This window comes from Canis lupus, chromosome 7, assembly GCF_048164855.1.
Source record: "Canis lupus baileyi chromosome 7, mCanLup2.hap1, whole genome shotgun sequence".
Taxonomy (NCBI): domain Eukaryota; kingdom Metazoa; phylum Chordata; class Mammalia; order Carnivora; family Canidae; genus Canis; species Canis lupus.
In genome coordinates this window covers 40,156,544-40,182,905 of record NC_132844.1, presented here as the reverse complement: position 1 = coordinate 40,182,905, position 26,362 = coordinate 40,156,544, and the positions used below count along the sequence as shown (strand labels likewise).

General features: G+C 38.8%; 1 protein-coding gene across 2 annotated transcripts in view; it reads right to left on the bottom strand.

Annotated features, from left to right (window-relative positions):
* LMBRD1 (LMBR1 domain containing 1) overlaps window positions 1–11,059 on the bottom strand; it is a 109,716-nt gene extending 98,657 nt beyond the window's left edge. Inside the window, exons 1-2 of one of the 2 annotated variants that reach the window (XM_072832452.1) lie at window positions 10,785–11,059; window positions 3,994–4,170 (exon numbers count right to left, since the gene is read on the bottom strand). In XM_072832452.1, coding sequence (XP_072688553.1) covers window positions 3,994–4,170; window positions 10,785–10,877 — 270 coding nt within the window. In that variant the 5' untranslated portion in view covers window positions 10,878–11,059. Of the gene's footprint in view, window positions 1–3,993; window positions 4,171–10,135; window positions 10,233–10,784 lie in introns of those variants that run through there. The other variant, XM_072832453.1, reaches the window with a different exon arrangement.
* Window positions 11,060–26,362: the final 15,303 nt, after the last annotated feature.

Below are 26,362 nucleotides of genomic sequence, written 5' to 3'. Positions count from 1 at the left end.
CTGAAACTACATTGCTCTTTGGTCACCACTGACCAAAGCCAGCAATCACTTCTCTATCCTTCTCACTACATCTCTCACCAACTCTTCCAACTCCCTACTTGATACACACACACACAAATAGACAATATTGAAGGTAATTTGCCCAAACTACAGCTCTTTTAACACGACTTAAAAGTCATGAACAATCTGGATCCCACCATTCCTTTCCATCTCAGCTGGTACCAAAGTACAACCCCTAACACCACACTTGAGCCAAACAGGCCAAACTCATCTCTAAGAGCTTCTGTATTTGTTGTTCCCTTTCCCTAAAGGCTTTCATCTCTGGCTCTTCCTCTGACTGGCTCTCCCTTGTCCAAGCTTCATCTCAAGTAATCTGTTTCAGCAATTTGGCCTTCCTATGTCCCTATCTGAATTACCTACGACTTAGACTTTCACATCAATCTGTTATATCTCCTCATAGAATGTATCACTACAAAGTCAGTCTGTTTTATTTGTTTATTGTTTATTGTTGGCCAGATCTTACAGAATATAAGCCCCATGAAAACAGCAACCTCATTTGTTTTATTAATCTCCAGCACTCATGTGTGTCAAGTACATACTACATACTTAATAAGTATTAAGCAAATAAATATATTTAAGGTGCAGTGAAAAATACGCAGTTCTAAAACACAATTTGAGAGTACTGAGGCAGTACTGGAGAGTTAAACCCAGACATCTAATAACAGGCCATGAAGAGAGATTAATCATTGGAGAAAGGGAGTAAGATATGAACATTTTAGCTACCAAAACACTAAATGTTCCAATGCCATATCTTAACTATTAATTTTTTAGAACAATTCTTACACACTGTATACAATAAAAAATATTTTTTAAAGTCAGTGCCAATTTCTGATTTTTTTGTGATTGGCACATTTTGTGTATACCATTATCCAAAGTTACTGGCCAACTATATAAGACACTAACGGAATACTTACAACTATTCTTTAAGGTTTGCTTGTTTGTTTAATCTGAAAAGTTAATTGTTTTGCAAAAGAACTAGAAACATTATCTGGCTAAAATTATTCATAGTGCCATAGTGCCATGTGTAGAAGAAGAAGGAAAAAAAAAAAAAAAAAAACAATGGAAACTCGGAAACTCAGGCATTATTACAATATATCCCTGCCATAAGAGGCATAGAAAGCAAGGAAGGTTAACTGAGACAAAACAAAAAAGCACTGTTTACGACCCGCTCACAGAAAAGCTTAGGCATCTTCGGTTCACAATCATGACATTTGCATTTCTAAATAATTATACCTTATAAACAGTAAGACTGAGGGGGGGCACTTGACGGGATGAGTACTGGGTGTTATACTCTATGTTAGCAAATTGAATTCCAATAAAATAATACACAAAAATTAATTAATTAATTAATAATAGAAAGTAAACAACAAGCCTACACTCATTCAGAGGCTTCAAAATACTTGAGGTGAAAATGGGTAAGAATTTTAAGAATAAATGCACATCAGAAAAATTAAGATAAAATATAATTCATTATAGAAAAGTTTGAACTTGTACATTTCTCCTAAATAATAAAGAAGGATAGACAGATTAAAATCATTATGCCAAACTTTTACTCTAATATGGCTGAACTTAAAATTGTGGCATGAAGTGTGAAGAACTCTTAAATACTTGCACTTGTCTTTCTTTCACTAAACACCTCAAGAAGTTTCATCAGAACTCTTTGGAGAAATATTTTCTACAGTTTATTCAGGAAAAGGTTTTTTTTTAAGTCTTTTCAGTTCTACTTTTAAGCATTAGCACAGGCATTCTTCAAATGAAAACTACGAATTTCACCAGTCCCCCAGCCTCCCACCTCAAAAAGCAAAGAGAAAGAAAGAGAGAAAGGGAAGCAAAGAATGTTTCAAGATACCAAGAAAAAAAGTCTCAAAGTACTGAGGGTAAAAACTAATACATTATCTAAGCTCTGAGGTAACTAAAAATAGAACAAAATAGAGACAAGTAAATGCAAAGTAGTAAAAAGAGAACAGATAATTACTGAATAAATAATCTGATAATCAAAGAAAGAAGTTAGTAAAAATAGAGGAAAAACATGAACATTTTTCTCTCATAATTACTGGTGCCACATTTACACATAACAAATATAAAATAAGCACATTAAATAGAGTTGTACATTTTCTTCTCTTAGGAAACATTTAATAAAACAAGTACCCTAAATTTTTATAGGTTATAGTTTTGCTTTTGTAGGAGGGTGTATTCTCAGTCTTGCTCAAATAGGTAGAATGCATCTCACAGATTAAAAAACAAAAACTAATACCGAGTAACTACTAATTTAAGCATAGTCCCAGAAAACTAACTACATATTCTAAGAGAAGGTTCAAAACTTCATGAAAATACTTTAGAAATTTCAAGATGGAAACATATCTCCACAAAATCTAAACAAACCAAATATTCTAAATTCATAAAATTAAAAAATTTAAAAATGTCCTATTCAATCAATAATTATAAGGGATACTACTACTTCCATACCAGATACCTATCTACCTCTATACCTATATAGTACTCACTGAGAATATATATATAATATAGCGAACAAAGAGCTGTTGAAGCCAGACTGCAGAGTTTCAGATCTCAGCTATGGCACCCACAAGCTGTAGGACCTTAAACAGGTTACTTCACCTCTCCAGACTTTGGTTTCTTGCCCATAAAAACATGGATAATACTATACCTCACAGGGTTGTTTGGGAGGTTAAAGAGAGTTCATATATACATTAACCATTGAAAATAGGATCTAACACAGTAAATATTCAATAGATGTTAATTACTATCTTCATATAGCACTTAGCACATGCTAAGCACTCAATTAATACTTGCTAAATAAATGAGTGACTGGGGTACCTAGGTAGCTCAGTTGGTTAGGTATCTCACTTTGGTTCAGGTCATGATCATAAGATTCTGGGATCAAGCCTCACATGGCTGGTTGGGCTCTGTGCTCTGTGGGGAGTCTGCTTGTCCCTTTTCCTCTGCCCCTCTCCCACTTGTGCTCTCCCACTTGTGCTCTGCAGCATGCTTCCTCTCAAATAAATATATAAAATCTTTAAATAAATAACCTACATAAGTAACTAGTTTTCACACCAATCATAATGTATCTAAACCTAACTACAAAAACATTTTCAAATTATTTAAGTCCAGTTGGCTCAATCCAGGAACTTATTCTGAAAGCATGTAATATTGAGTTAACTGAAATATTTCATTCAAATATTTAAATATCTACTGTGTGCTGAACACTTGAGATACAACAATAAATAAGACACAGCTCCTGCCTCAAGAAGCTTACACTATTAAGAAACTTAAAAATAATTTACATAATTGAAAAGAGTCCTTCCAGTCCAATACCCTTCTTTTTAAAAATGAAGAACCTGAAGTTCAGAAAACTTAACTAATTTGGCCAAAGACACAGCCTAGATAATAATGCATCAAGACTAGAAAGCAGGTCTTAATAACTCCGAGCTAGCTTAGTGGTCTTTTCCATAAAGAAAAAACTTTTATGGAAAAAAACTTTTCCATAAAGTTCCATAAAGTACTGACTCAAAGTACTTAATACGAAACAGACTGAGATTCTGATCCACCACTAACAAAAGCCCTGCTAAATTATTTATTTACTGCATTAATATAAATCAACTCAAACTTCAAGGGAGCTATAAGAGACACAAAAATAAAACCTATTTCAATTACTTAATATATTTTCAGATAAACAAAAGGGATTCTTCACATTTGAAGGGCTCCCAAATTAACAGTTCTTAAGTCAATTAACAGTTTGTTTCTAGTTTTCGATGGTGGTTGTCCCATTCTCAGCCTCTATGCTGCATTTCCACTCTCATTTATTCCCCAGAGACCACAATAAAAAGCACAATATATACTGGACTGCTAAACTTAAAACACTTAATTACCAAGAACTTGAAGGAAAAAGAAATCACAAAGCATGACAGTAATTACCTTAAATGTACCATTTTGGTTTTTCATGTAAGAAACCAAAAATATATCCACTGGTAGAAGTGCTGATGTGATAAGTGCAATCGCCAGAGAAAAAATTGCTGTTATGGTGGAGACAACTTCACTTTCCCGCTGACTTTGGTATTTACGAACATATATCCAACAGAATGCCAAAATTGCCTGAAAGAAAACAAAAATGTTTTTTTATTGCTCTATGTATTCTTTAACACAGATGTTAGTATAAGTTTAAGTTTCCAATGGGAAACTATGTCAAACAAAGGTTCTTTTAGATGTGTATGAAAGGTCCACTACTTCTTATAAACTTATTCAAGATTTATAATTTTCAAAGCCTATTCACGAATGCAGTACAATCTCACTTAGGTGCAGAGACACACAAAAAACCAAGTTTTGTTAACAGTGCTCAATTATATATATCCTCACTGAACACACTGCAAACATTAATGGTTTCACATATCACCACAGTCATTATTAGTTTTGAATACTTTCTATTTATATATTTCTCCAACCTAATAAAATATAACTTGAACTGAAATTAGCCCCATTATGACAGTTCAAGAATTCAGCTAAAGATTAAATGCCAATAATCACCATGCAATTCACAAATTATACTAGAATTCAAATTTTAAAGGGCATTAAACAAAGAAAACATTTAAAATGAGTACAGGTGCATCGCAAGGAACTTTCCAGTGATAAAAGTACACCCAGAGGTACTGACAATGGCATCTCTAATCCACCAGGTACTATTTTTTAATAAAGATTTTATTTATTTATTCATGAGAGACATAAAGAGAGAGGCTGAGACATAGGCAGAGGGAGAAGTAGGCTCCCTGCAAGGAGCCCGATGTGGGACTACAATCCCAGATCCCAGAATCATGCCCTGAGCCAAAGGCAGACGCTCAACTACTGAGCCACCTAGGTGTCCCTCCACCAAGTATTCTTAATAGTTACCAATGCCTTTCTAATGACTGACATAGAATACAGAACTTTACTCACAGTTCTCCAACCTTAGGTAGTATCAGAATCATCTGGAGGGCTTGTTATATAGTACAGAATGGGCCCCACCCCCAGTTTCAGATTCAGAGGTCTAGACTGGGCCCAGAAAATCTGTATTTGTAACAAGTTCCCAGGTGAGGCTGCTACTGGTCCAGAACTAGGAGAAACTCTGCTCTCTACTCAAATTTAGGAAAATGCAGATAGGTACTAAATCAGTGATTCTCAGCCTAGACTGTCAAAATCACCTGGGCAGTTTTTAAATACCCTTATGCTGTCCCCACAAACCAATTCAATCAGAGTGAGGCTCCTCCCGGCAACAGCACTTTTAAAAAACCTGAGGGTTGAAAAAAACTAAACTAAAAAATAATAAAATAAAATAAAATAAAATAATAAAATAAAATAAATAAAATAAAATATAAAATAAAAAAATAAAATAAAATATAAAATAAAATAATAAAATAAAATAATAAAAAATAAAATAAATACAATACAATACAATAAAATAAGGGATCCCTGGGTGGCCCAGTGGTTTTAACACCTGCCTTTGGCCCAGGGCGTGATCCTGGAGTCCCAGGATCGAGTCCCATATCGGGCTCCCTGAGTGGAGCATGCTTCTTCCTCTGTCTGTGTCTCTGCCTCTCTCTCTCTGTGTGTGTAACTCTCATGAATAAATAAAACAAAATCTTAAAAAAAATAAATTAAATAAATAAAAATTAAAAAGCCTGAGGATTCCAATCTGAGCCAAACTTGGGAATCATTGTTGTTTCCTATTTTACTGAACTATAGTTGACACATAATGTTACATTAGTTTCGAGTGTATACCATAGTGATTCCACAACTCTATTCCCTATGCCATGCTCACAAGTATAGCTACCATCTGTCACCATACAACACTATTACAGTGTCCCTGACTCCTATACTGTACCTTTCATCTTCATGTCTTTTTCATTCCATAACTGGAAGCCTATACCTCCCACTCCCTTTCACCCATTTTGCTTAACCCCTCCCCTCTGGCTGCCACCAGTTTGTTCCCTGTATTTACAGGTCTGTTTCTGTTTTTTTTGTTTTGCTTTTTTAGATCCCACATGTAAGTGCAATCATATAGTATTTGTCTTTCTGTATCTGATTTATTTCACTCTCTAGGTTCATCCATGTTGTGGCAAATGACAATGGAATATTACTTAGCCATAAGAGAGAACCATTGTTTTAAATAAACTCTATTAAGAGCTCTGAGACAAAGGCATTGTTTTGTCCTTTCACTCTTTTCAACAGATACCACTGTTACTTCCTTTGTGGGTATCCTAGTATAGGAGCCTGTACTGAACTAATACCACCACCTAATTTGTTTCACAGCTTCCAAATTCCCCTACTACAATCAAGACATAAGAACAGTTCCACTACTGCAGAAAAATCCCCTTTGCCCTGTATATTGAACCCCTCTCTCTACTCTCCACCCTTGACAACCACTATTATACGTTCTTAGAGCTTCTGCCTTTTCCAGAATGTCGTAATGTATCTATATAGCATATCGTCTTCTGAGTCTGGCTTCTTTCACTTAGGACAATGCGGGGTTTTTTTTTTTTTGTATTTTTTTTTAATTTTTATTTATTTATGATAGTCACAGAGAGAGAGAGGCAGAGACACAGGCAGAGGGAGAAGCAGGCTCCATGCACCGGGAGCCTGACGTGGGATTCGATCCCAGGTCTCCAGGATCGCGCCCTGGGCCAAAGGCAGGCGCTAAACCGCTGCACCACCCAGGGATCCCAGGACAATGCGTTTTAAATCCATCCAAGTTGTTTCATGTAATTCCTTCACATTACTAACATTTCACCTGGTGTCAGAACAGTAGGAAAAAATAAAGTGAGAATGGAATGTACTTTGGAACCTGGATGTTGGAGGGGAAAAAGACCTAGGTTCAAATTCTGACTATTTACTAATTTATTTTTGTTTGAGGAAATTACTTCTCATAAATTTATACTAATGGATTTGTTTTTGTTTTTAGGTGAATTCACAATTATTTAAAACATTCCTCAAATTATTTTGAAGCCACTGGAAGCTGAGCTTAGCATTCTATCCTTAGCAGGACCTGACACAAAGTATTCAACAATTTTTTTGTTGGATTTCAAAATGATCTGCATATCTACAAAGTTCAAAGTGATAGGTTTTACTGCAGAGGCATATGTTTGCCAATAGCAGGCAGACAAGGGGGGAAGGGCAAGCAACCCAGCCAAAATAGTTAAGCCAAATGATCCTGAATTTTTTGGTCTCAGGATCCCTTTATACTTTTATACTTTTAAAACTGAAAACCCCAAAGAGCTTTTTGTATTTATGTGAGTTAAATCTATCAGTAGTTACTATATTATAAAATAAACCAAATATCATCATCTATAAAATAGTAACAAAAATCCTTCATAACCGCTTATAAGGGTTAAATAAGATATAAAGAATTTAGCAGGGATCCCTGGGTGGCGCAGCGGTTTGGCGCCTGCCTTTGGCCCAGGGCGCGATCCTGGAGACCCGGGATCGAATCCCACATTGGGCTTCCGGTGCATGGAGCCTGCTTCTTCCTCTGCCTGTGTCTCTGCCTCTCTCTCTCCCTGTGACTATCATTTAAAAAAAAAAAAAAAAAAAAAAAAAGTTTAGCAGTGTCTGGCCACAGTAACTATCAAATAGCAACTGTCATATGAATTGTCATAATATATATCATATGAAACCAAATGTAATGAAATAACATCTTAAGAGCATTTCATAAAAGAAATATATAATTTTGCTAACAATTATAAAGAAAGGTTTAGAACAGGCCCCAGCCCCTCCCAAGAGATTCTAATTTAATTGGTCTAGGCATTAGGATTTTTAAAAACTCCTTAATTGGTTTTGATGAGCAGTCAAGGCTGACGACTGGGGCAGAGGTAGGAATGAAAATAGATAAGTGTTTCTTAAACTGATGAGCATATAAACTGCCTGGGATCTTGTTAAACTGCAGATTCTGATTCAGTAGGGCTGGGGTCTTATATTTAATAGTATTTCTAACAAGTTCCCAAGTGACCATTTTGAGTAATAAGAGTAAACTTGCTTTACAGAAATGAAGACTCTTATTTATATAGCAAAGGGAAATGTAATTGAAGATCTTGGGGGACTTAGGTAGAAAGGTTTAGATTTCATAAAAGAAACATATAGTTAGATCACAGGGTTGGAGGACCAAATTTAACCATTTCTCACATGGCAGAAGAAACTAAAGTCCATTCTGTTTCCTCAGGATCACACTTGTAGTCAAGCTTACTAGTAGTTCTGATTCTTTAGTAAATTACTGGCAGCAGTTCTCAAAGTGTGAAGTGCTCCAACCCCTAACAGTCTCAGAATCCTTTCTGGGGATTTACAAATTGAAAAGTATGATCATAATACTAAAAAGTCATTTATTTCCCTTTTCACTATGTTGATACTTGCACTCATGCTGCGTAAGTCATTAGTAAAAAACTGGCAAATCAAGCATGAATCAAGACAATGGCAATTTTATTTTTTTCCTGCTGGCAAATTAGGCATGAATCAAATAGTTGTTCCATTCTTCACCACCACAAAACATCTCAAAAGACTGAATGCACAGCAGACATGAGAATCTAGCTCTCTTCTAATCAGTCAGGAATTAAAGAAATCTGCAGAAAATTAAATAGCCCTTATTACTTATTTTCTTCTACTCCAACATCTAGCTTCAAACTCCTTAATTCCCTTCTCACTTTTTTTCCTGCTGTACTATAACCAATTTCAATGCCTTCCCTTCTTCATCTATCCGAAGTCTACCTCAATTTCGCTTTCTTCCAATATTGTTCTCTATTCTCTAAGGTCCTATTTCATTTATAAAATCATACTTTGTTTTTTAGTACTTAAAATACCTGTGGGTTGTTGTTGTTGTTTTTTTTTTTTTTTTATATATACCTATTTTAAGAATTTTTGTGCTCAGGGAGCCTAGGTGGTATAGTTAGTTGGTTAAGTGTCCCACTCTTGGTTTCAACTATGGTTCTGATCTCAGTCATTGGATCTCTAGCTGGGCATGGAGATCCATGCATTTCTCTCTCTCTCTGTGCTATACACCCCTTAAGTAAATAAATAAATCTTAAAAAAAAAAAAAAAAAAAGAAAGAAACTTCGTTTTCCCACCTATCTTCAGGCCCCCTTAAAAGACACTGTTTTGTTTGCATCCTCCCACGATTTATTGCACAACTCATATACATTAAGCACTTATTTTTAAAGATTTATTTATTTATTTATTTATTCATTCATTCATTCATTCATTCAGAGAGAGCAAGAGAGAGGCAGAGACACAGGCAGAGAGAGAAGCAGGCTCCATGCAGGGAGCCCGACGTGGGACTCGATCCCAGGGCTCCAGGATCACACCCCCGGCTTCAGGCGGCGCTAAACTGCTGCACCACTGGGGCTGCTCTACATTAAGCACTTATTAACTGATAACTGCCAAAATATTCCCACTAGACTTTGATACTAGTTACATGCTCATTTGTCCTCTTCTAAACCAAATGAATATATGATGGTCTGGAAAAGCCAGTGAACTCAAGTACAGGACTGAATGGGCTTTGAGGACCAGGGACACCTTTTACTGTTTCCATTTTCTCCATCAACAGGAGTAAAGTATGCTGTAGTGTAAAGACAGTATTATTTTCTGAGAGTGTGGAGGTGAGAACAGATAACTCTCCATAAGTTTTCACATATATATATATATTTTTTTTTTTCTTTGTAAAGTTTCTACTAAGACATTTACCAGCAAAAGATACTACTTAGTACCCAGGTTGCAGACACTGTAGTGCAATCTAACAAGTACCAAGCAGTCTTGATTTCTAAAACCGAAATTAGTGAGTTCTGGGGTTGATTCTGTTTTTGTTTTAGTAAATGCAAAGCAGCAAAATACTTTGGGACACAATGCTACAACCCGACAGGATGAAGACAACGAGCAAAGAGTGAGAATGGGGAGGGGTGGGGAGTGCGGAGAAAAACTGGGCCCCCAAATAAAATAAGCTCATGGGTTTTCATATTAGGCAAGAGTAAAAACTAGGGCATGTGGACTACTGAAGCCCACGTTTTGATCACTGGATAACCAGGAATTAGATGGCTGGGAAAGAAAGCACCTGAGGTCCGACAAGTTGTAGCAGAATACACCGATACTGGCAGTAAAGAGGGCTACGGCTCTTCCCTGCACAGGTTTCTACGTCTAACAAGAAAGCCTGGGAAGGAACGTGAAACCTGGAAGTCAGAACGAGCACCTCACGTCATCAAGGCAGCATCGCACAATGGGCGGAGAAGGTTGGAGGTCCAGGAACCGCAAGGGTAGGGACCACGGACACACGCATTCAGAGCAGCACGGCGGCCCCTTCACCCAGACCGAGGCCGGAGCCGGCCGAACTTGCACAGGTCGGGCGCTGTGCCCCGCGCCTTGGGGACCCAAGGCCACGTCTCCCTTCTCAACCCCGAGGGTCCCCTCCGTCCCGGCGCCCTCGTCAGGGGCAAGGGCAAGAGCGTTGAGAACGGAAACCTGCACCCCTAGCCGTCGTGCGGGAGACGCCAGCAAGGGCGGCCGGAACCCCCGCCGGCCTCCTCTCCCCGCGCCGAGCGCAGCCCCCGCCCGGGGACAGAAGGGCCCCCCCGACCCCGTCCACACTAAACGGGGGGCGGGCGGGACGGAGACGGTCTCCCGGCCCCGAAGGCCAGCTCCGGGGCCGGCCCCTCCCTCTCTCCCACCAGCCCCAACACCGGGGAAACTACGAGCACCTCCCCTACCAGCAGTAAGAGGCCGAATATGCACCAGCCGATCACCAGCTCCGCCGAAGCCGCGCCGGCCGAAGCCGCGCCGGCCGGCGCCGCCGCCGCCATCTTCACTTCCGGCCCGGACGCCTGGGGCAGCGGGGGTGGGGAAAGGGGAGGGGGAAAGGGGAAAGAGCGCGCCGGACGCGGCGCCCGTGCACCCTAAAGGTTAAAGGGGCGGAGGGGGCGGAGCATTCGTTGCCAAGGAGACCGGCCCTCGAGCGTCCCCTGGCGTTGAGCCGGGCGGGGGCGGGGCGCGCCCGGGACGCCGTGACGTCACCACGCTGCCCGCGCCGGGGCTCCGCGGGCGCTGGGAAGGCCCCGCGCCCTTCTCGGGGTTAATTGGCTGGGCCTGAGCCGATGGACTGGAAACGCGAGGAGACTCCACAGGGCCTGGGTTGCGTTTTTCCAGAAATTCACGCCGACGTTAAGGAGCTCCGACTTCCACCTGGTGTCCTAGAGAATGGGCCCTGTAACTAGCAGAGCCCACCAGGTTGCCGGCTTGGCTGTGATGAAGCAGTTTGCCTGGTGCCCAGGGACTTCCTAATTTGCCAGCTTTGAGGCCCAGCCTGGGTCACTCGTTGGCCGGATGCTGCCTTATCACGTGATGCTGTGGCCTTTCTGTTTAGTCCTATACCTCCCTGCGAATTCCAGTAATGACGTTGTGAACACGTTCATGGCGAAACTGCAGGCTCTCCTAGTATTCATAAGTTAACAGAGGCGTGCGGTAGGCCCTAGTGAGGCAAAGGGATGGGTAGTTCCTGGGAGCGCTTGCCTGGGTTCCCTGGAGTGGGGTTACATAATTTAACCACTAAATGGAAGAAGCAGGACTTGTAAGAGAGCGAGCAGGAGCAAGGGGGAGAGGTAGAGGGAGAAGCAGACTCCCCGCTGAGCAGGGAGCCAGGCCAAAGGCAGATGCTTAATGGACTGAGCCACCCAGGCGTCTCCCTGTCCTCTCTTTACAATGCATTATGCGGTGATAAATTATCCCCCGCCTAAGGCCTACTTCTAGCTGAATCCTGATGTCAGGAAGAAGGGAAAAGGAAAGAAGGAAATAGAGGACAGAACGGTTTTAACATGAATTGGTGCCATCATAACCTGGCTTCACGCTCTCTGGATCTACATATGTTTGCTCATGAATTGCTTCTGTGGGACATTGATTTCTCTGGAAATCTATAGTTTCCTTAAAGTGAATAGAGACATTTCTGTTTCAAGTGGTCATTTAAATTCCTTCACCAGTTCTCAGGTATAGCGTAGTACTCCTTTGTTTATTTGTTTGTTTGTTTCAAGATTTTATTTTTCAGTATTCTTTGCACCCAATGTAGAGCTCAGAGGTCAAGAGTAGCACACTCTACCAACTGAACCAGCCAGGCACCCCTGTGGTATTCTTCTGCCTCTTCCTGCTAGTCTCCTTATCCTTTCCTAGGGGCTCACTTGGCTTGAAGGAAAGGTCTAAGACAACCCCAGGCCAGTTCTCTCCCTTTCCTCCATGGCCCAAACCCTCTCTATAGGAAATGATTCTGCATACCTTGCATTACTACCTTTGGAAGCACAGGCCAATCTCAGGGTTGCTGCAGTCTCCTATTTGTACCATCAAAGCAATCAGCTGTTCCTGGATATCCCAAAAGGAGTCAGTCTGCCCTCCAGTTTGCTGCAGTTTTCCCAGGCCTGAATCAAGTACCAGCCCTCTGTATCTCCCCACTGCAGACGCCATGTTTCAAATTCTCCCAGTGGTTCCCTTGAGGCCTCCCTTATTAGTCTAAGAGTTAGTTAGAAACATGAGAACATCCTAGCCTGATGTTTCCCTTCCCCCAAACGCACACTATCCCTTGGAGTTAAAGGTGGAAATCCACAAACCAGGAAAATTCTCATGAAAGAAATCTCTTCAAAACAAAACAAAAAGAAAAAGAAAGAAATCTTTTCAATTTTTCTTCTCCTCACTCTAATCCATTTCCTAACATTTTATTTTTTTGGCTGAGGGGTTCAAGAGTTGTAAAATAATTTCCTTTCACAACCCTTTTTAATTTTGCATATGAAGGAGAATTCATGGCTAGGAGAGAGACAAAGAATTAAAGACTATAATCTTTCTTACCACTTAAATTTTATGTGAAATTGGAGTTTTTAGCAAGACCAAACTGAACCTTTTAAATATCTGCTGTACTGTCCATTTAATTAAGCCCATTTAATAAACTGCTTTAGCTTTTTTGTTGACTCTGAATGCTTAAGTATTGGGGTCCTATTAGGCAGTTGCTTGATTTTCAAGTGGAAAAAAATTTACAAACCTGTGTTGCTGATAATTGTGACTAGTTACAGAAAACCAACAGATAATCCTTTTCTGCTCCCCCTGTCCTATAGACTGAATATTTGTGTCACACACCCACAAATTCATATGTTCAATCCTAAAAACCCAAGGTGATGGTATTTGTTGATAGTGCCTTTAAGAGGCATTTGGGTCATGAGGGTGGAGCCCTCATGAATGGTTAGTGCCTTTATGGAAAAAAGACCTCAGAGAGCTCCCTTGCCCCTTCCACCATATCAAGTTACAGTGAGAAGATAGTAGCTATGAACCAGGAAACCGGCCCCAGCCAGATACTGAATCGGTTGGCACCTTGTTCTTGGACTTCCTAAGTCTCCAGAACTATAAAAAATAAATTTCTGTTGTTTATAAAGTCACCCTTTTATGGTATTTTTGTTATAGCTGCCTAAAGAGACTAAGACACCTGGCATTACTAAAGAATGCCCTTGCCTTACCCCCAACCAGCAACTCTTAGGAAGGTACTGTGGACTCTTCCATTTTTAAAAAGATGTATTTATTCATTTGAGAGAGAGAGAGAGAGAGCAAGGAAAGGGGCAGAGGGAGAGAGAGAGAGAGAGAGAATCCCAAGCAGACTCCATGCTGAGTGTGGAGCCCAACGAGGGGTAAATCCCAGGACCTTGAGATCATGACCCGAGCCAAAACCAAGAGTTAGATGCTTAACTGACTGAGCCACCCAGGCGCCCCAACTCTGTTCTATTTTAAGTTCAAAGAAATGGTTATGTAGAGCCCATCACTCCTGAGGGATTTAATAAGAGGACACATTGCAGAAAACCTCCTATCAAAACCTAGCCACATTGACTATATTAAGAGGGCTAGAGACCTCTGGAGGAAAGCAACATTTGCAAGAGAACAAGTATCCTCTCCTCATTCCTCTGTTCTTCAGCCTTTGAGTTGTCCTCCTCCCCTAAAGCCAGTAAGAGGGGATCACATAAGAGAATCACCCATGTGGTTAGAGGGTGTGACCTGAATTTTGGGAGAGGCCCAGGGTCTTGCTGCAAGTGCTGAGAGTGGCTGACTCACAGAGGTACCTGGTGCTGAGCTAGCAAAGAAACCTGTGCTGGGAGTATTTTGGTGTAGAAAGGGTGTGTAGATTAGCTCCTTCCCATCCTTCCTCCCAACCCCGCCCACAAATGCCCATTCAATTCATACAGAAGGCTTTCGTAGATAGCCCTTGAGAACCACCCTATCTATGTGCCTATTCCTGTGGACACATTCAGCAACCTCTATTAGAAGAGGCTTTTCTTTTTTTTTTAATTTTTAATTTTTAATTTTTTGTTTGTTTTGGAGGAGAGCTTACTAAGAATTCTCTCAGCCTAGACCCAGAAACATGTGGATAGCAAAAAGTTGGGGGAAAGTCCCAAGTGGGACAGGCAGTGATGACCTACAGAAAGGTTACCTTGTTACCAAAACTGGAAAAAGATGAAATGGAATATAGAAAACTACAGTGAACACAGATACCAAAACTGCCAACAAAAGAATTCATGAAAGGATAATCACTCCTAACTCCAGGTTAGGTTATGATCAAGTGACACAGGCTAGGAGGTGAAATTTATAAAAAGGATCTTAACATAGGAATTGGTAGAAACAGCAAAAAGAAAACTGAACATTTTAATTTATTAAGAGGAAAAAGTAAGACTGGGAGAATAATTTATGTCAATGAGACAAAAAAGAGGTAGAGAATAAAGTAAGAAAGTAGGACATAGAGGCCTAATGAGGCCTAGAATTAGAGGGTAGATGAGACAGGAACACAGAAAGTTCAGGGTCTGGCAAAGGGGTCAGTCAGTAATCTCAAAAAGTTCCATCATCAAGCTAACCACCCAATGGGAAGTATACAAGGTGATGAAGCAGCTTGCAGTCTGAAATTACACTTAGACCACAGCAAAGTCTAGTTATGCATCCAAGTTAACTGTGTGTATTATACAACCAGATGTTAACTTGTGTTTTCTTTTTGAAATAGCTGATTTTTATACATCATTTTTCTCTTATTTTTGTTACCTTGTTGAAAATTTAAAATATTGAACTTTCTGTCCAAATAAGATACTTGAAAAGCCTTAAAATTTCTCTTTCTGTCATGTTGTCTGTGCTTCTCTTGCTAACCAATAATCCTTCTGATTGACAAATTCTTTCCTTAGCTTGTTTAATACCTTCAGTCAGGTTACAGTTAAGCCTTGTTGGCCTCAGATCCTAGTGACTTTGCACATGTCGGGCCTGATCCATTATGTGTTGATTTAGAATTTAACTCTCTGTTCTGTTCCATGTACTGCCTACACTTAATCTTCTGTCAAAAGGATTTAACAGTGATTCTGAGTGAACATTACCGTGGGCCTGAGAAGGTCTGAGCAAACCTTTCTTTCCTATTACTGCATTATCTCCTTCCTCCCCTAATCTTTCCACTGTCATCCAACTGAATTGGTCATTGAAACCCTGAGAAGTTTCTTCTTTTCTCTGTGAAAGTACTGAAAGTGTGTTTCAGAGGGAATTGGCACATATGTGTGAAGAGGTCTATTTGGTTCTACTAGAATATTTGCTCATTTGTATATAATTTTGTGGGGAGCCAGAGGTTTTTGCACAAGAGCCAATCCATGAAAAATGCTCATGGGCTACATTTGTTCATTTAAAATCAAAATAGCTTTTATTGAGCCCCTAAAGTATAAGGTATATTCAAAAGTATAGTTCATCTGTTTTCATTGTATAGAAAATAACACTGAAATGTTAATATCTGGTGTTTCTGATTTGTGGATGCAAAGACAATTTTCCAATTTGTCATCCTAAAATTAGATTGCACACAGTATCGTAATGTGAATTGTAAAATTCACATCTCCATATTTCTGCAATTATAAACTCTTAATGGATAACATCTATATACTTCCAGTGGAACAAACATTCCCATATGAACTGGTGATGCATGTTAGTTTTCTTCTTAAGATTTCTCTTCTGGCTATGAAATAAATTATTTAAACATAGTCTAGACATGCTAAAATGTCACTTAATACATCCAAGTGTTTTTCATTGTGCCAATTTCTAAATCCGCTGTTTATTTACTTTAAGATATAAAAAGTTAAGTTTGCAAATACAACTCAAAATAAGGAAATGTCAAAGACAGTTTGTAATATGAGTAAAAGTTACAATAGAAACTGATTTTTAATTTATAGTTAAAATCCATAGCATGCTGCATAATTTTAATAAACAATGCATTTTTTATTTGTAACATATGTTCAACTTTTTTCAAACAATGGGGTTCCTCTCTTGACTCCAACATCTATTCTCATACTTTGTATGGTTCTGCTTGCTTCACTTCTGGACAGTTTCTCAACTTATTAAATATAAGTTTTAAATAAATCAAATGGAACTTTTGGAGTTAAATTCCCAAGTGTTAATAATTTATAAGTCATAAAATTTTGTGAAACCAATTGTTATTATTAGAATTTACAGAGCTAAAGTAGCTCAGGTCTAGATAGCTATATCTGTAGCACAATATGAATGAATTTTAAGTTGATCTTTTAAGTTTTTAAACAATTGATAAAGACATTTAACCTTATGTTTTGTTGCCAAATAGTCACTGTAAATTCTTCTATTGTTTTTTAATGTTATAAAGTAGGGATTTTTTTTAAATTTACTTATTCATGAGAGACACACAGAGAAAGGCAGAGACATAGGCAGGGGGAAAAGCAGATTTCCTGTGAGGGGAGCCTAATGTGGGACTGGATCCCCAGGATCACAACCTGAGCCAAAGGCATACGCTCAACCACTGAGCCACATACGTGCCCCAAAGTGGGAATTTCGATCACTATGTCCAAATTCTTTTTTGACAAATATTTTAATTAAAAATATGAAATACATTCATTGAAGTTTAGAAAGCTTCCAGGAGGAGGTAACACTGGATCAGGTTTTAAAGGATGAAAATGGATTTATCAACACAGACACAATGGGAGAACACCGTGCGGACATGAGGGCAGAGATTGAACTAATGTGTCTATAAGCCAAGGAACACCAAAGATTGCTAGCAACTGCCATAAGCTGGAAGAGAGGCATGGAACAGATCTTTCCCCAGAGCCTTGGAGGGAGCATAACCCTGCTGCCACCTTGATTTTGGACTTTTGGCTTCCAGAACCATTAGAGACTAACTTAAGAGTTTTTCAAACAGACAAGGAGAAAAGTGAGCAAAGATTCCATCAAGAGAATAGCATGTATAAAGACACAGAGCATGAGATACCATATTCAGTATTACTTGAGCAATCAGTGTGAGGGGAGAGGAATTAGACATTTGAGAGACTGGTCAGGAGAGGATGTATATTCCCCACTAAGAAACTTGGGCTTCATCTTATAGTCAGCAAGGACCCATGAAATGTTCTAAGCAGAGAGAATATAATAAGACTTGCATTTTGGAAAGGTCCCCTTAGGATAATCTGAATGCTGAGTTGGAGATGGAGCATACTGGAAGGAGAGTTTATTTCTGTTAAGATACTGTCACCATAGTCAAGGCAAGAGATGATGAAAGCTAAACAGGCTGTCAACATGAAAGCAGAAGATAGATTTATGAGATTGTAATAAAGATTTATTTCCAAGACCTGAAGTCTAAGTGTGAAAGGTGAAGAGAGAGAGAGAGTTTTATCGGGAGGAATTGGTTTACGCAATTATGGGGGCTGGCTAGGCAAGTCGGAACTCCATAGAGCAGGCCACCAGAAAACACAGGCTAAAAACTCTCAGGCAGGACCTGACATTGGCACTTCAGAGGCAGAATATCCTCTTTCTCATGGGAACCTCAGTTCGGCTCTGAAGGCCTTTTAACTGATTGGATCAAACCAATCCTGATTATGGAAAATAATCTTGTTTACTGAATCAGCTGTAGATGTTAATCACACCTAGGAAATACCTGCACAGCAACATCACTGCTGGTTCTCAATTGAAAAATGTGGAGAAGGACGGGGGCCACTAATTAGGGTAGGGAACACATGAAGAAGATCCTAAGATGCAGGAGATTCTAAGATACGCTTTTCTTCTTTACGTTTTGTTTTTCTTTTTTAAAGATTTTATTTATTTATTCATGAGAGACACACACAGAGAGGCAGAGACACAGGAAGAGGGAGAAGCAGGCTCCATGCAGGGAGCCAGATGTGGGACTGGATCCTGGGTCTCCAGGATCACGCCCTGGGCTGAAGACGGCGCTAAACCACTGAGTCATCCCGGCTGCCCTCTTTACGTTTTAATGCCTCTGAAGTCAGGATGCATCTTGCAATTGATGAGATCTTACTACTTTAATTGGAATCTCTTCCTTAGTATTTTATAAAATGATGGTATGCCTTACAATCAACGATACCTTAGATTGAAGGAAAGGACGTAATGGATTTGATTTGGTATCTTGAATTTGAAGTACCTGAGGGACATGGATCACTCTAGTTCATAGAATACATAGGTAGGAAACAATGAAACCCAGCTATGAGGCTTGCCATAGAGATAGGACTTCTAGAGTCATCTTTACTCAAGTGAAAGTTGAAGCAATGGAAATAGATAAAATCTCTAGGGAAAGCAGATGGCATGAGAAGAGCTGAATAGGCAACTGTAAAGAACTCAAAATTTTAAAGAAAAAAAAAAGAAATGAGTCATCAGAAAAAAATTCAGAAAATGACATAAAAGCAAAGTGAGAAGATAATTTTTACAAGCTATGAGGAGATATCAATGTCAAATGCAGTGAAATGACAAGTACCCACTGAGTATATAGCAAGATAAGGGCCACTAACAACTTTTAAAATGACCGGCAGAGTCGTGAAGAAGCAGCCAGGTGCACTGGACTAAGGAATGAAGGAGAATTGGGACAGCAGAGATCAGGAATGTGAACATTTCTTTAAGGAAGCTTGACTAAGGAGGATGGGACAATGAAAAAAATATGAAGAGAATGAGATCGAAGGAGATTTTGTTACAAGTGACTCAGCCTTGAACTTGTTTCTAAGATAAATAGTAAAGACAAGAGCCACAGTTAGCACATCAGTCTAAATTTGGTTATAAGGTCATCTTACTGACAACTTGAACTCTGAAGAAATGAGGTAGTCAGGTGAAAGGAAGGAGATGAGTTAATCACCCAGGATCCTGGCAGAAAAAAAAGCAAAGATTAGAGCCAAAAGAGGTGATTCAAGACAGGTCAATGACTGAGCTATTTACAAAAGTGTGAACAGGATAAAGTTAAACTAACCCTAAGATTGGTAACAGCAGGAAGTCAGTACCACTGCTAAAAGGATAAAACAAGAAGTTACTGAAATCTGGCAAGACCTGTAAACTTATTAGGAAAGAACTGCATAGCAGCCATTGTCAACCCAAAGTTCCTTAGAGTGAGAGCCATGGAGGATAAATGCCCTGAATTCTCTCTCCTCCCATCCTGCCACTGCATTCTTCAGATGAACTTAAGAAGTCAAAGGGCAAGGGAGTCCATCTGATGGAAAGCATAATAATCAGCTTCCTTGGATATTCAGCAGGGTGGAGAAGAGTGGAGAATGGATCTGGAGGAGCAAATGGAAAACAATGAACAGAAAAGGAAGGGCTTGTCCAAATGGTAGTTAAGACCCAAGACAATAGAACTCTTCGTAAAGACAAAGAAAGCATTTTCTACAGATTCTATGATGTATTCTAGCAGTAGTGACAACAAAGACTATTCTAACTTTGCCTAGTTAATGAGAAACTGGTATTTCTAAATAAGAAAAGGCCCAGCATCCTTGTCTTAATTAATACCCATTGTTCACTTTGCATTGAAAACAACCAATGATAACTATGGTTTTAAAAAGATTCTAAAAAAAATAAATAAATAAAATAAAAAATAAAAAGATTCTAATTCTTTGCAGGATTACAAAAATATTCACATGTTTCATCTTTTCATAAAAGCTGTTTTTACAGCTTTCCAATTAGGAGGATGATTCTTTTTTAAAAATTTTGAATAAATTGATGTTTAAAAAAATAACTGCCACTGGTAACTTTACCCCCCCCCCAAAAAAAAAAGAACAATATTAAACTTTTCTTTAGGTTTTTGTATCTATTTTTGTGCCAACACCATACTGTTTTGATTGCTACAGCTTTGTATAACTTGAAATCTGGAATAGTGATACCTCCATTTTTGTTTTCTTTTTCAAGATAGCTTTGGCTACTCGGAGGTCTTTTGTGGTTCCAAACAAATTTTAGGTTTGAATGTTCTAGTTCTGTGAAAAATGTTGGTATTTTGATGGAGATTGCATTGAATAGATCAATGGTACAGAATTGAAAGCCCAGAAATAAACCAATGATTATAGGGTTAATTAATCTTTGACAAAAGAGGGAAGAATATGCAAGGGAAAAAGGACGTCTCTTCAGTAAATGAGGTTGGGAAACTGGACAGCTACGTGAAAAAGAATGAACTGGACCATTTTCTTATACCATATACCATAAACTCAAAATGGATTAAGGATCCAAATATGAGACCTGAAACCATAAAAATCCTAAAAGAGAGCACAGGCAATAATTTCTTTGACATAGAACATTTTTCTAGGTATCTCTGAGACAAGGGAAATAAGCAAAAATAAACTATTGGGACCACATCAAAATAAAAAGCTTCTGCTCACCCAAGGAAACCATCAATAAAACTAAAAGACAACCTACTAAGCCAGAGAAGATGCTTGCAAGTGATGTGTCTGATAAAGGGTTAGTTTTCAAAATATATAAAGAACTTAGACAACTCAACACCAAATAACCCAATTAAAAATGGGCAAAAACATAAACAGACATTTCTCCAAAGAAGGCATATACAGATGGCCAATAGGTAAATGAAAAGACACTCAACACCACTAGTCATCAGGGAAATACAAAGCAAAACTGACGTGGTTTGAAGTGGTGGTGCTTGGAGCCAATAATCAAGAAAGAATTCTTGAGAGGTCTTGGGTGCAAAAAGGTGATTTTTATTTTTGTTTTGAGAGAGAGTGTAAGTGGGGAAAGGAGCAGAGGCAGAGAGAGAATCTCAAGCAGACTCCGTGCTAAGTGTGGAGCTGGACTTGGGGCTCAATCTCATGATCCTGAGATCATGACCTCAGGTTGGATATTTAACTGGCTGAGCCACCCAGGTGCCCCACAAAAAGGCAATTTTATTAAAGCACTGGGACAGGTCAGAAAGAGCTGCACTGAGGTTTTGAAGAGTGGCTGATGAGTTAGGAAGAGGTTAAGGATAGCACAAACCCCCAAGGTATTTTGGAAAAAAGATTTCCAGGACCTTAAGGGGGCTAGCTATTGCTAGGAAAGGTCATTTATTACTGTCTAGTAAAAACTCAGTCATGAGGCCCTTCAGATGTATATAAGTGGGCCATATGCTTGGGGGATGATTGCTAGCATGTATCTCGGGGCATAGAGATAAAGGAAGTTTGCAAAGGAATTTTTATACATTAAAGTAGACTTACAAGATCCTGGAGGTATGGCTCACATTGCCTTTTGCCCTTAGCAAAGTGTCAACATTGGGGCACCTGAGCTCCCAGAGGAAGGGACTTGTTTCAAGGACTTGTCAATGGGCTGTAGACAGTTAAAAACATTTAATTTTTCTTTTGCCTTTGTTTCCCACCAAAAACCACAATGAGGGGTACCTGAGTGGCTCAGTCATTTAAGCATCTGCCTTCAGCTCAAGTCATGATCTCAGAGTCCTGGAATGGAGCTTCACATTGGGCTTCCTGCTCAGCGGGGAGTCTACTTTTCCCTCTCCCTCTGCTCCTCTCCCCCACCCCCTAGTTCTTGCTTGTCCTCTCTGCTCTCTCTTGTGCACTCTCTCTCAGATAGATGGATAAAGTATTTTTTTGAAAAAACCTACAATGAGATATCACCTCACACCTGTCAGAACAGCTAAAATCAAAAACACAAGAATTAAGTGTTGGTGAGGATATGGAGAAAAAGGAATCCCCCTGTACTGTTGGTGGGAATGCAAACTGTGCAGTCACTCTGGAAAACAGTATGGAGTTGCCTCAAAAAATTAGAAACAGAATGACCATATGATTCAGTAATTCCATTACTGGGTATTTACCCCCAAAATACAAAAACACTAATTTGGAAGATTATATGCACCCCATGCTTATGTGGCATTATTTACAATAGCCAGAAAATGGAAGCAGTCCATGTCCATTGATAGATAAAGGGATAAAGAATATGTGGTGCATACACACACACACACACAAACACACACACACACTGAAGTATCACTCAGACATAAAAAAGAATGGCAAATCTTGCCATTTGCAGTATAGGTGGATTTGGAGAATATAATTCTAAGCAGTTGGAGAAAGACAAATACTACACAATTTCACTCATATGAGGAATATAAGAAACAAAATGAACAAAGGGGAAAAAAGAGATGAACTAAAAACAGACTTTTAACTATAGAAAATAAGTTGTTGGTTACCAAAGGGGAGGTGGGTGGGTAGGGTGAAACAAGTGATGGAAATTAAGATTATACCTATCTTTTTTTTTTTTTTTTACTTTATTTATTTATGATAGTCACATAGAGAGAGAGAGAGAGGCAGAGACACAGGCAGAGGGAGAAGCAGGCTCCATGCACCGGGAGCCCGACGTGGGATTCGATCCCGAGTCTCCAGGATCGCGCCCTGGGCCAAAGGCAGGCGCCAAACCGCTGCACCACCCAGGGATCCCAGATTATACCTATCTTGATATACACTGAGTAATGTACGAATCGTTGAATACTGTATTGTATACCTGAAACTAATGTAACACTGTGTGTTAACTCTACTGGATTAAAAAAAAAAAAAAAAAAAAAAAAACTTTCCATAGGTCTTAAAGATCTTAAAGATCAAGGGGCTTTTTTATAATGTTGATTCCATATCTATTTCCTTTCTATCATCAATTATAGATAAACTTTAGCCAGCAGACAGTTTAAAAATTGTGTAAAATAAAAAGCCTGGGCTATTTCTGCCAATATAGGACCTTAAAGAAAAAGAACCAGAACCTAGAAATAAGTATCATGGGGCACCTGGGTGGTTCAGTGGTTGAGCCTCTGCCTTTGGCTCAGGTCATCATCCTGGGGTCCTGGGTTCAAGTCCCACATCAGGCTCCCCATAGAGATCCTGCTTATTCCTCTGCCTATGTCTCTGCCTCTCTCTCTGTTTCTCATGAATAAACAAATAAAATCTTTTTTTAAAAAAGTATCAAATTTTGATTTCAAAATTATTCTCATCAATACATAAATGTGTCCACATGCACACTTTATGGATTGATAGCTTATTGTCACTCAGACAAGCCTTTTTCTCATATTAAAATAGAAGACAGCTTTGGTAATAAATTTGATAGAAAACCTTAAGCAATTTCCTTTTCACGTCTTTTAAACAAACTAAAACAAAAACCAAAAACACTAAGCCATTCTGCCGATGAATATCTGACCAATTCTAGAATATGCTTAATTTTTAAGGGCAAATGGAGCTCTGTAGAAGATAAGAAATTATCCATTTCTGATATTTAGAACTCTTTTTTCCCCTCAGGCCAAATTTTTTTTTCTGATAAATATATGCAAATATAAGTTTTCACAACTTTTTTTGAAAACGATTTGGTCTTTACCATCTACCAAGGTCAACTATCAATTTACTTTTATCTAATTATCTTGTAACCTGTATGATTCTGGGGCTACTCATAATCCAGTCTGGACTCAAAGAATTATACCATGTAGGCATAAAAATATAATTAGAAGAAGTAAAATCTTTACTTAGGATCTTGAGAAATCACCAAAGGATAATTAGGGTAATTACACTTCTTTAAAGTCCCCCATAGACCTTACTCTCATTTCCTCTCACAAGTCTCCAGGGGCAGATTTACAGTGATGCTAATGAAACTTAAACCTAGATGGCCCACTTGCATAGGTATTTTTCATGGTCCCTGAAAAAGGGCCTAGCAATGTGTTCACATGGTTTCATGGTATTTGTAAAAAATTTTTAGAGAAATGTACTTTCACTTTAATCTTTTGACACTACCGTCTCTTTCCCTTTAGATGATCTCTGTATCCTGGTCCCTCTCCTATGAGTGTCTTTTGAGTGACCACAGGCATTCTGAGAATCCAGCTCTGGGCAAATAGAGTTAGGGCTTCATTCAGTTTGGGTTAAATGAAATATATTTGTGTGGCTCATAGTTATACTCTTATATAGTTAAGTTATTGCTAGACATCTTGGTGTAGGAATGGTGTCTAGGAATGTTTTTATGGCCCACTATTCCAATTGTGATATATGAAATGTATTTGGTTTTTGTCCTTGATTCCTGGCATAGAGCTTCTAACACTCTTGGAATTTCCTGAGTAATAGGAATGTCTTTTATTATTTATAATGAGCTCCCTTGTGAACACTCCTATACTGACAATCATGAGGTAACTTAGAGTGGTCTCATAGACAACCTCAGGATGGGGCTGGTCACTGGAAAGTCTCAGCGATTAGAGGGTTGGAACATTCAGCCCCACTCAACAACATCTAAGAGGGGAGGGTTGGGGATTGGCGATTAAGTACTATAAAAACTCTTGAATGACTTGATGAACTTCCAGATTGTGAGCATATTGAGGTGCTGGGAGGATGGTATTCCCAGAGAGCATAACAGTTCTAAGGACTCCCCTTCCCCATACCTTGTCCTCTGCTTCTCCTTCATTTGGCTATTCCTGAGCTGTGCCCTTTATAAAAAAACATAAACATAAGTTGCCTTTCTAAGCTCTGTGAGCCATTCTAACTGATTATAGAACCCAGCAAATCATTGAGGGAATTGTGGGAAACCCAGATTTACTACCAATCAGAAATATGAGTGACCCAGGACTTGAGATTGGTATTTCAAGTGGAGGCAGTCTTACAGGACTAAACCCTTTAGCTTGTGAGATCTGACACCAGCTCCAGGAAGATTGTTTCAGATTTGAATTGAATTGTTGGATACCCAGCTTGTGTTAGGAGAATTGGAAAGTTGATTATTGGTGTTGGTAAATATCCCACAACTTAATGAGTGCCATGATACAAAGGCCAAGACCAGAGGCCTTTGTAGTGTGATATGAGAAAAAAATCTCAGTACTCAATAGCAGAAGTTTGTGGGTGATGAAGGAGACACAAGTTTTGAAAAGTGTGGAGCCAGAATCAAGCCTGGACTTTTTTATTTTTTATTTTTTGATGTATGTGGTATTTGTCAGCTATTACAATTTTCTAATTTGTTTTCTTCTTGTTCTAAATGAAAATTCACTTTTGAATCGGACTTTGTATTATTAATTTTGTTTTCTTTTTCCTGAAAAGGACTAACTCCCTAAAGTTACTGCCTTGCGGTTGAGAAAAAAATTCTCTCTCTCTTCCTCTGGCTAATTCCCAGAAAACTTTGCTAAAGATCAGACAGGCTGACATTTTGTGCTAAGTACTACTCCTTTCTTAACAGTATCCCCCCCCCCACCTCTCCTATCTCCCTATTAAATTTTTATGTACATTGCTCTCACCTCACAAAACTCCTGCTAAGCATCTGGGTTTTATTCCTCTACCTCCCTTCTGGTTGCTCTTTTCTTAAGAAGTAGGTCTCTGCAAACCACCAGAGACTCATAACTCTGGGAAACAAACAAAGGGTTACAGAGGGGAGGAGGATGAGGGAATGGGGTGACTGGATGACAGGCACTAAGGAGGGCACTTGATGGGATGAGCACTGGGTATTATACTATATGTTGGCAAACTGAATTTAAGTAAATAAAAAAGAGAAGTAGGTCTCTGCTTTGGAATTAAAAGTAAATAAAAGTCTCCATGTTTTAGATGATTATCCAGTGTTTCTCAAACTTGAATAATACATGGATGGATATTCTCAAAGGGGAAAACATTTTGGGGAATCCCATTGTCAATTTAAATTATTTTTTGTAATGCCATTCAAATATAAAAATATAAAATTCAAATATAAAAATATAAAATTATATATAAATAACTTGAGCTTATAGATCTTTTATAACTTTAAAACAAATTAAAAAATAAAATTTAAGCAAAACTTTAAAAGAAAATAAAATCCATGTTGAAAGCATTATTTTAATGTGATGAATGATGGTGTTTGCTGAAACAAAATCATCCAGTCTTGAGTCGTATAGTAGAAAGATACAGACTTATGTCTGGCTATATAATTAATCTGTTTTTGGATTCTGATTTCAATTACACAAATGTAGAGAATGTCTTCCATAGCATATGGTACTTAATAACTTCAAATCTTTGTTTGCTAACTAATTTTAATCAGGCTTTATGTTTAACTGAATCCCTGT